Source organism: Sinocyclocheilus grahami, unplaced genomic scaffold, assembly GCF_001515645.1.
Source record: "Sinocyclocheilus grahami isolate Dianchi unplaced genomic scaffold, SAMN03320097.WGS_v1.1 scaffold474.1, whole genome shotgun sequence".
Taxonomy (NCBI): domain Eukaryota; kingdom Metazoa; phylum Chordata; class Actinopteri; order Cypriniformes; family Cyprinidae; genus Sinocyclocheilus; species Sinocyclocheilus grahami.
Genome location: NW_015505653.1, coordinates 437,051 through 448,530, shown reverse-complemented (window position 1 = coordinate 448,530; position 11,480 = coordinate 437,051). Strand labels below are relative to the sequence as shown.

The window sequence follows — 11,480 nt, the reverse complement described above, 5'->3', positions numbered from 1 at the left end:
AATATTAATGCCCCCCATGTAGTTGCCTGGCAATCGGCTCTGGTTGCAGGTGAGAGCGAGACAAAACACAAATGTTATGGACAGGAGTGGGAAGCTTATTTTTAGCGGGAGCAGGACTGGAAATTTGTTCTCGCACAAACCTCTATCTAGCTACTAGAATGATGAATTTAAACTTCAGGTTTTTTAAAAATGTCTTGCAGAATGCAGCTAAAAAGCGAGAGCAGGAGCAAGCAGAAGGGGAGGGCGGCAGCCCAGCGCCTCCCCGCAAAATCGCCCGGACAGATAGCCAGGAGATGAACGAGGACTCCTAGAGGAACCCACCATCCGACAGCACAAGAACGGACACAACAAGCCCAAACACCCGCACGCCACACAGGAATTTCATCTCAGAAAGAAAGGAAATGGAAGAACACTTCTCTTACAGTGTGCTTTTTTTAATTTTACTGAGTGCTTCCTGATGCAGTCAGTGCCCCTCACCCAGCCCGTCTGCCCGGTTCTGAACGTGCGAGGCACGACGGGTTTCACTGCCAGCTTTGACGATTCTGCTGAACTCTGAATCACGATATATGCGGTGGGGGGTATAGCGATATTCAACAAGCACATAATAACGAATGTCTGCTAAGAAGACGTGTGTGAAATTTGATTTGTTAGGAGACGTAATGCAGTGTAAAAGTTTAAAAACACCATAGTAATCTCAGCTGTGAATGACTGCTTTCAAGATATACTCCAAACACACAGGGTCTCTCTCTTCTGTGTCCAAAAAGGGAAAATTCAGAAATGTACAGCCACGTTCGGCAGATTTAGATGTAGTATTTTGTGTTGGTAATGTGACGGTCTTCCTAGCAGGTGCATACTTGTGCATGAAAGCACTGTTAGGACTGTTTTCTGTTGTCACAGGTTGAGGATAACATTTCGGGTCATGTAAACAAATACAAATGTCAGTCTCTTTCACTTCCCCCGCTGTCATATAGGTTTTCAGTGCTGTGTTCGTTCCACACTCATAAACGGATCACTTGCCTTCAGATGCCTGGCTCGATATTTGACTTGATCCCTGTGTGCGGATTCAGTTTCAGTCTGTTTGCCTTCTAAATATGATGGAATTTTCCCAGGTTCGAGTTTAATAGTGTCTCCCCTTTATCTGGATTTGTGGTTTTAATTTGGTGTTCTGAGATTTAAGGTGCAGCGATGCAGCAGTTCCTCTTTTAACCTGCAGAGGGAGTCGGTGAGCTGTGGTTGCAGGATGATAGGCTACAATAAACAGGAGGAGCTTTACACATGAGGCTTAATACTTAAAGCAAGCGTGCTTTTGAGTCCACAAGTATACTGTTTTCATTGTGGCTGGAGACATGATGTGAGGTTAAGTCAGCTGTTTCAAGCCATTTGCCTGCGAAATTCTTTCTTGTTGAAAAGATTTAAATTTATTGAAGCCATCAACATTAACAAAAAAGAATGCATGCAACATGTTTTGAGTAAGGGGGAGGGAGTGTGCAGAGAGCAGCCCATCTCGAGTTGAACTCTAGCTGAAAGAGATACTGCATTACTCACCGCTATTACACCTGCATTTGTATGTTCTTGTTCTTATGAAGCCTTCCCAACTTCTGTTTGAGGTCAACATTTTTTTTTGTGAGACTTAATAAAAATGAGACTTAAAAAGGTTTTAGTGTCAAGCCAAATTTAATTTAGATTTCAAGATAATTCATAAATTCAATGCGCTAGATCAGGGATCCTCAAATCTGGCCCACAAGATCCACTTTCCTGCAGAGTTTAGCTCTAACCCTAATCAAACACACCTGAGCAAGCTAATCAATGCCTTCAGGATCATTAGAAAATCACAGGTAGGTGAGTTTGATCAGGGTTGGAGCTAAACTCTGCAGCGCACTGGCCCTTCAGGGCAAGATTTGAGGAACCCTGCGCTAGATGATGGGTAACAGTCAGTGCATGTGTTCACTGAGGATGTAACAGCATATGCTCAACAGGTGTAATCCGCTTTAATCTGGACTTCTTACTGACCATGTAGATTTGGAAGATAGGGACTTAATGAAAGCGAAAAACAGACCTGCTCTTGCTCTTTTAATTATTTTTATAAGTTTTACATTAAATAAAGTCTTCTACTTGTCTTTAAAGTCATTGTATCACGTGGAAAGAGATTCTATTTAGATTCGATTATTGGATTGGGGGTTGCAGATTACCAACCCGCAACTTCAGTACACTGTGAAGAGAAGCTACTGGAGTCAACAGTCTAGCTTTTACATGTATCGGGGACATCGATAATCTGGTAAGATATTTCTCTCTACAGTATGTAGGGAATTTTAAAAAAATGCATTTATTTATCATAGCTAAAATTGGAGGCAACCCAAAAGGTCAAAGCCTTAACGAAAGGAAAGGCAGTTCCAAATTGTGATGCAACAATGCACTGCTTTTGAAAAAGATTTACTCAATTTTTACATGGGATTTTTGCTTGGTGGCTATATATATTTTAAAAATCTTTTATTATTTACTTGAATGTCAATATCAGTCCTTTTTGACAGTCAATATAACGCATTGCTTAAGTAGATTGTCACAGTACACACCATGTTGATTTTGCATCCAACGGTTAGTGTTCAATTAATTGCATCATATAATCCAGTGACATTGTGACAACTCACAATTAAAATAGAACAGATTCAACCCAATGTTATGAAGACCAAAGCGCTAAGGAGCATTGAGGAGGGGAACAAATAGATTCTTACAATTAGTTTGGTTGTCATGTATTTTTAAAGCTTTTATAAATATGCATTTCATAATGCTTGAGGAAATGTTGAGGCACAATTCGTTTGCTGTACATGTGAAGCTAATTTTTATGAATAATTAAACTTATGGTACTAATATACTGTCCAATACAGATCCTAACAAAATATGTTCTGGTGTTTGAGTTTTGGGAAGGGTGTCATATATTTCACGCTCTGAAATGGAATATAATTCATGGAGATGCTAGTTGGTGCCATTATTCTGTGGTACTGTGAGATTAGCTAATAGGCCTGACAGCAAAGTACTATATTTGGCGCAAAAACAAACCAACATGCTACTTTAACTTCTAACATTAAGAGACCACAGTCAGATTAGACATCACATTGAATTTAATGTGGATTAAAAGGAAGGAATTACAGTCTTTGCGATGGTACACGCTGTATAAAGGTCCTAGATCACATATTCTTTGTCTACATAAAGGTTATTTTTTTCTGAAAGGATCCGTCGGCTGAACAAATACTGCAATATATTAAACACACTATTTTTTATCCCTCTCAGCCTTGTTTTCAATGCTGTCAAAAATGTAATATGGCGCTACGCTCACTAAGGTCCATGTTAGAAGCATCGTGCTCTAGGGGTACTTTTTGGCAAGACACAATGGGTATGTTGCATGTGTCTGCAGATTTGATTTGAGTCGTCTGTTTATTTGTGTAGTGCATGATGGGCACAGTTTAAAAAGTTTGTCGGAGTCTGTGATCATCATACACTACGTGATTTTCTATGACTTTCGGCAACTAGTGGCTTGTAAATTTGGGTAAAAATCTAGGCAAAAGTCATGCAGTATATTCCAGCCTTTAGTTAACATGTAGTTGCAAATTTACTTATAGTTAGTGGAATGTCTAAAGTGGACTGTTGAGATAAAGTGTAACCCACATTTGTCCTTGCCTTGCCCTTTGCCAGCTTGAACACAAGTATCTCTGTTTGTGCTTGTAGTAGTTGATTTGAGTCGTCTGTTTATTTGTGTAGTGCATGATGGGCACAGTTTAAAAAGTTTGTCAGAGTCTGTGATCATCATACACTACGTGATTTTCTATGACTTTCGGCAACTAGTGGCTTGTAAATTTGGGTAAAAATCTAGGCAAAAGTCATGTAGTATATTCCAGCCTTTAGTTAACATGTAGTTGCAAATGTACTTATAGTTAGTGGAATGTCTAAAGTGGACTGTTGAGATAAAGTGTAACCCACATTTGTCCTTGCCTTGCCCTTTGCCAGCTTGAACACAAGTATCTCTGTTTGTGCTTATAGTAGGTTTTTTTTTACCAATAAAGATGCCTTTTTCTTTCCTCAAGGGCTGGATTTGCCCATCAGGGAACGAGAGAAAAGAAACTACTAAAAGAGAACAATGCCTTCAACGTGTCTTCCTTCGTTCTGCGGTCCATGATGAGAAAGAGGACTTTGGACCACTGGGCAACAGTCCAGTTCTTCTTCTCCTTAGCCCAGGTAAGATGCCTCTGACGTTGTCTGTGGTTCAGGAGTGGTTTAACAAGAGGAATACGACAACTGTAGTCAAATTCCTTGACACGTCTGTGTGTTGTGGCTCTTGATGCCTTGGCCCCAGCCTCAGTCCATTCCTTGTGAAGTTCACTCAAATTCTTGAATCGATTTTGCTTGACAATCCTCATAAGGCTGCGGTTCTCTCGGTTGGTTGTGCATCTTTTTCTTTCACACTTTTTCCTTCCACTCAACTTTCTGTTAACATGCTTGGATACAGCACTCTGTGAACAGCCAGCTTCTTTGGCAATGAATGTTTGTGGCTTACCCTCCTTGTGAAGGGTGTCAATGATTGTCTTCTGGACAACTGTCAGATCAGCAGTCTTCCCCATGATTGTGTAGCCTAGTGAACCAAACTGAGAGACTATTTTGAAGGCTCAGGAAACCTTTGCAGGTGTTTTGAGTTGATTAGCTGATTGGCATGTCACCATATTCTAATTTGTTGATTTGTTTTTGTTAAATTTGAGCCAAAGTCATAATTAAAAGAATCAAAGACTTAAACTACTTCAGTCTGTGTGCATTGAATTTATTTAATACACGAGTTTCACAATTTGAGCTGAAATAAAATGAACTTTTCCACGACATTCTAATTTATTTAGATGCACCTGTATGTGCTTAAATGGGATTAATACGTCCTATGACGTTGTCAGCCCAAAAGTAATAACCTCAAGATGAAATATTCAAAATTCTGTAACATGACAGTGCAATACTGTTACTGGAAGCATTTACTGTAAAGAAGATTGAACTATTTTATGTATTTCAGGCTATTACTAGCCTTTATTTTATTTAACTAATATCAGATGATGTCAATTTCTGAGTTATTCAGCAGAGTATTGTTCTGGTCACTTGAAAAGCAGTTGTTTTTTTTAATTTTCATGTTTAGGTTGTCTTTTTATTTTTAAGTACTCCAACCCTGTTGTTGAAATTGTCTAAAATAAAAAGCTAGATCTGCTTCTTACAAATCAGCTTACCTACTACAGTCCATACTTTTTAATATGGTTTCTGCAGGTTTTATGGTAAATATACGACCTTTTAGCAATGATGAAAATGCATAAAATAAATGTAATAGAATACCATACATGAATATATTCTCTACATATGTTTTGTATTAGCAACACTTCAAAGTTTGAAGATGCAAATTCCAACTGATCACCATTACTTTTTAATACATTTTACACAAAGTTTGCAACATGTAATGCCTTAATTTCTGAAGGCATGAATTAAGACTTCAAGACCTGCCGAAACCCTGATTGAATGCTGTGAAACATGCATTTCAGGTAAATCAGCAGGTTCATGAAATGGGCATTTAGCATCATAACTATTAAAGAACTTAGTATTCAAAAATGAAAACAATTAAACAATAGCGTCTCATTTTTAACTAATAAGTCCTTTAAAGACAAAAACAATGACTTTGTTTTTTTGTAAAAACTTTAAATACCGTATTGACGTGTTCCAATCAATTCAGTCTTTAAAATGTCTTTATTTGGAATTTTAAGAAGTCACACATTTCCCTTCATAAGCCCTGCAGAAACTGTGTTATCTGAAACAGATCAGCTCGGATATTCCAGCATATCGTGTCCCTCAGAAGAATGCTGCCACTGCCACTGGAGGCAAGCATTCCTCGCTTCTCTCGACATGTTTCACCTTCAGACGACAGAGCTTTGACTCACTAGGACATGTCCAGCAGCTGGTCCAGGTCCACACCTCTGTAGGTGAACTTCCTGAAGGTGCGCTTCTTCTTCTGCTCGGCGTCCGCCTGTGAGAAACACAACCACCGTCAGCCGCCCTCCACGGGCCTTTCGGGAACTCTTAGCGTGTTAACGAACACATAAACAGCGAGTAGCACAATAAAACATGCCTATTTGATTGGATTTAAACGGACGCAGGAATACCATCGCGCGTGATTTAGAACTACAGCACAAGCCTGAAGCCGCTAATCGAACACCGAAGCTTTCATCCCGCGCGAAAAATAATGGCCTGAAAGCGTGCATCCGTTCTTAAGTGAGCTTTATTCACATTTTCTACTCTGATATGCATCATATTTACAGTAGATTGATTTGGATTATTGGATATAAATTAGACGTCAACCTACCATCTTGAGAGACTCCCGGAAAAGGAAGATTGCGGGACAGACGCGGTAATATCGCGAGAGTTCAGGGAAGACTTAAGGGGAGTCTAGTAAGTCGCCCACTAGCGGAGAGGAGGAGGATAGAATTATTTTACTTTGAGTGATTTGCTGTATATAAAACCTCAGCGTTTGATGCGAGTTCACTTGTCACTTTTTATTTAATCGATCGGTTCAAACAAGAAATCAACGCACTGTGGCACTCTGTAGGTCAGTAGGATTTTTTTTTGTAAAGAAACAAAGACTAACTTTTATATATATATATATATATAGCTCTCAACTATTTTAAACAGCTTTTTAAAATAGTTATTATGCATTCAGCTTTCTTAACCTCGTATCTTGAAGCTACACATTAATATTCATACCCAGTGAAGCTAAAATTGTGGTTATAAGTGTAAAGACCGCCTGAGACATAGGCCTACACTTTCCCTTATACAATCCCTCAAAAGTGTATCATGGTTTCCGCAAAAATATTAAGCAACAAAGACCCAAATTTGTAACATTTATAATCATAAGGACAGACGCGGTAATATCGCGAGAGTTCAGGGAAGACTTAAGGGGAGTCTAGTAAGTCGCCCACTAGCGGAGAGGAGGAGGATAGAATTATTTTACTTTGAGTGATTTGCTGTATATAAAACCTCAGCGTTTGATGCGAGTTCACTTGTCACTTTTTATTTAATCGATCGGTTCAAACAAGAAATCAACGCACTGTGGCACTCTGTAGGTCAGTAGGATTTTTTTTTTGTAAAGAAACAAAGACTAACTTTTATATATATATATATATAGCTCTCAACTATTTTAAACAGCTTTTTAAAATAGTTATTATGCATTCAGCTTTCTTAACCTCGTATCTTGAAGCTACACATTAATATTCATACCCAGTGAAGCTAAAATTGTGGTTATAAGTGTAAAGACCGCCTGAGACATAGGCCTACACTTTCCCTTATACAATCCCTCAAAAGTGTATCATGGTTTCCGCAAAAATATTAAGCAACAAAGACCCAAATTTGTAACATTTATAATCATAAGAAATGTTTCTTGAGCAACAAATCAGCATATTAGAATGATTTCTGAAGACTGGGAGTAATGATGCTGAAAATTCAGCTTTGACTCAGGAATAAATTACATTTTAAAATGTATTCACAGAAAACTACGGTGATGCATTGCTGCCACACACATATTTTTTTCCCCACTCAATTATGTCGTAATAACGAGATATGTCATGTCGTTTTAACGACATCTTTTCTCGTTTTAACGACATCTTTTCTCGTTTTAAAAACATCTTTTCTCGTTTTGACGACATCTTTTCTCGTTAAAACGAAACCTTTTCTCGTAATAACGAGATATGTCGTAAAAGCGATTTTATTATTATCTCGTTAAAACGACATCTTTTCTCGTAATAACGAGATATGTCGTAAAAACAATTTTATTATTATCTCGTTAAAACGACATCTTTTCTCGTAATAACGAGATGTTATGTCGTAAAAACTATATTATTATTATCTCGTTAAAACTACACCTTTTCTCGTAATAACGAGATATGTCGTAAAAACTATATTATTATCTCGTTAAAATGACATATTTTCTCGTAATAACGAGATATGTCGTTTTAACGACATCTTTTCTCGTTTTGACGACATCTTTTCTTGTAATAACGAGATGTTATGTCGTAAAAACGATATTATTATCTCGTTAAAACGACATATTTTCTCGTAATAACGAGATGTTATGTCGTAAAAACAATATTATTATTATCTCGTTAAAACGACACCTTTTCTCGTAATAACAAGATGTTATGTCGTTTTAACGACATCTTTTCTCGTTTTGACGACATCTTTTCTCGTTAAAAAAAATATTTTTTCTCGTAATAACGACATATTATGAAATAAAAACGATATGTTTTCCCGATTATTATAGATATATGGTAGGCTGTATGTGAGCGAGCTAAGCGACTGTCCGCGCTGCTGTCGCCACAGTCTGACATAAACCAGGATCTGCACGCTGCTGAAATGATTGAAATACAATGTTTTAAATGTATTTTAATGTAATAGTTTTAATTGTAAGCGGCACGTTTATTAGGATTAATCTCCAATCTGTCTACAATATAGTGTCAGTATAACAATATAGTCCAATAACTGCACTCAAACCAAGCGGCAACCTCCCGCTCTCTCTCGTGAAGCCAACACGGAAGTGACTTAAACTGCAATTCATCAGCTGGCCGCTAGAGGCTGGCTCCAAAAGGGAGTCAATCCCATAGACTCCCCATGCTAAAATGCCCAACTTTACAGCAGAAAAAAACATGTTTACAGCCTGGTTCTGTAAAATTATTTTGGTCTATATAGCTAATTTTGCCCTTCATGACAACTCATCTGTTTAAATTATATTAAGCCTTAAAGTTCTGCATAATTAAGGGCGTGGCCACTTGAGTGACAGGTGGATTGCCGCTGCTGTCACCACTGTCGAGCTAGGTGGGCGTGGTTTCAGCAACCAGCTCCCGCCTCTTTACCCATTTCCGATTATCCGGGAGTGACGCGCGGTCAAGATGGCCCACTTTTGAGCTTCAAAAACCTCTTCAGGAACCTACGGGTGACGTCACGGACACTTCGTCCATGTTTCTATACAGTCTATATGACTCAGACCCATGACTCCTTTAGGCTATGATCAGATCAAAACGGTTATTTTTGAGTAATCGACTCTGGGCTTAATATGTCTTTATTTGAATGACTGAAGTTTGATTTAACAACAAATCGAAATACTAATAGGCTAATAATAATAATAATAATTATTATTATTTAGTTCTGTTTGGCAAACGAAAATTAAGATAGATTTTTTTGTATTTATTGTTCGTGGGTTAAAAAATGAGCTTGCTATTTGTGCGTGGGCGGCCCTAAATACACCACTTTTTCTCTCAGCCTGTCTTTACAAATTGCTTTTGTAAAATAACAGGGTGCGCTTTCTGGCGCAACTTGTTATGTCTAAAGGTCTACTTAAAACAATCCAAAACAAATGTGTGCTTATTTAATTCGTAGCCTATAGCCTAAATTCAACAAGAGGTAGCCTACTGTACAGTCTTTCCCGTCTGAGCTCATCTGTGTTTTGTGCTCACACCCAGGTTAGCCTAACGCAGTACACGTAGCAAGGTGTATATATACTATATATATATATATATATTATACACACACACACATACACAAAGAAAAACAAGTAGATATAATAGAAAAAATAGAAAGCTAGTGTTTGTTTGTTTTTTGTTGTTGTTTAAAAAAAAAGATAAATCCCCAGTAGCTAGATGTTGCGACTTGGACACCTCACCTCTCCAAGATACCTTGAAGGACCTATCTGAGAGGTAAGACTCAAACCACTGGCGTGCGGTTCCTGAGATGCCATTTTCCAATAGGGTTGACAGGAGAATCTGGTGGTTCACCGTATCAAAAGCAGCAGACCGATCTAGCAAAATAAGTATAGAAGATTTGGAAGCCGCTCTTGCCAGTCTTAGGGCTTCAACAACTGAAAGCAAGGCAGTCTCGGTCGAATGTCCACTTCTGAAGTTATTAATAATCATTATTATTATTATTAGCCTATTAGAAAATCTCTTTATTTCTTTTTTGTTCGTATTTCGATTTGTTGTTAAATCAAACTTCAGTCATTCAAATAAAGTAATATTAAGCCCAGAGTCGATTATTCTAAAATAACCATTTTGATCTGATCATAGCCTAAACGAGTCATGGATCTGAGTGCAGTTATTGGATAACACTATATTGTAGACAGATTGGAGATCAATCCTAATAAACATGTCGCTACAATTAAAACCATTACATTAAAATACATTTAAAACAGTGTATTTCAATCATTTCAGCAGCGTGCAGATCCTCGTTTATGTCAGACTGTGGCGACAGCAGTGCGGACAGTCACTTAGCTCGCTCACATATAGGCCTACCATATATCTATAATAATCGGGAAAACATATAGTTTTTGTGACATATGTCGTTATTGCGAGAAAAAATGTGTAGTTTTAAGGAGAAAATATGTCGTTTTAACGAGATAATTACATCGTTTTTACAACATAACATCTCGTTTTTACGAGAAAATATGTCGTTTTAACGAGATAATTGTCGTATTAACGACATATCTCGTTTTTATGAGAAAATATGTTGTTTTAACGAGAAAACATCTCGTTATTACGACATAATTGAGTGGGAAAAAAATGTGTATGGCACCGTAGACAACATTTTTGATCAAATAATGTGAGCATTAGAGACTTACAAAAACGTTTTTAAAAATCTTACCAACCCTAGACTTTTTAGGGTTGTCCTGTGGCATGACATTCTATTCTATAACTATTTTAAACAGCTTTGTTTAAAAAAAAAAACCCTTTTATAAAACGGATAGTTCCGGTCCTTGATTCTGATTGGTTGAGCCACGTTCTGCTCGGCAACCACAACTGTTTCTGAGGAACTACCTTGTTTGGTGGAATAATACTGTTTTTATTTATATCATTACACTTTATTTGCTCTGTTTTATTCTGTGAAACCTTACTACATATATGGAATAACCATTTTATAAAAGCAATAAGCCCCGTGAAGCCGTGGTTTACAGTGAATTTATAACAGCTAAGGGGGTTTTAGGCACTCCGCTTCGTGCCCAACAACACCCCTTAGCTGTTATAAATTCACTGTAAACCAGCTTCACGGGGCTTATTGCTTTATGTATTCAGCTTTAATGACCTCATATTGTGAGACTACATAGAATATTCATACTTAATTTTGCAAACCCAGTGAAGCTAAAAAGATAATTGTAAGTGAAAAAAAATGCCTGAGACACTAACTTTCCCTTCAACATTCATATAAACCCTTGATGTTGAATTTGAAGGACATGTTATATGTGAACTGTAATATATTTACAGTAATATAATACTGGGATGATGACATACTATATAAAACTGTGGACATTGCACTTCTTTTCCCACCGTCTAAAAAAACTATTTTTTAAATATTTGACAAGTTCATGTTGACTTGAAAGGGAAGAGATAAATGTAAAGCCTTTTTTGTCAATTCAGAAGCAAATAAACCGTCGCCTC

The 11,480-nt window shown here is 37.5% G+C and overlaps 1 protein-coding gene across 2 annotated transcripts in view; it reads left to right on the top strand.

Annotated features, from left to right (window-relative positions):
* Positions 1–1,470, top strand: part of dda1 (DET1 and DDB1 associated 1) — a 3,676-nt gene extending 2,206 nt beyond the window's left edge. For both annotated transcript variants that reach the window (XM_016235816.1, XM_016235815.1), the window contains one exon: positions 201–1,470. In XM_016235816.1, coding sequence (XP_016091302.1) covers positions 201–311 — 111 coding nt within the window. In that variant the 3' untranslated portion in view covers positions 312–1,470. The remainder of the gene's footprint in view (positions 1–200) is intronic.
* The last annotated feature ends 10,010 nt before the right edge of the window (positions 1,471–11,480 follow it).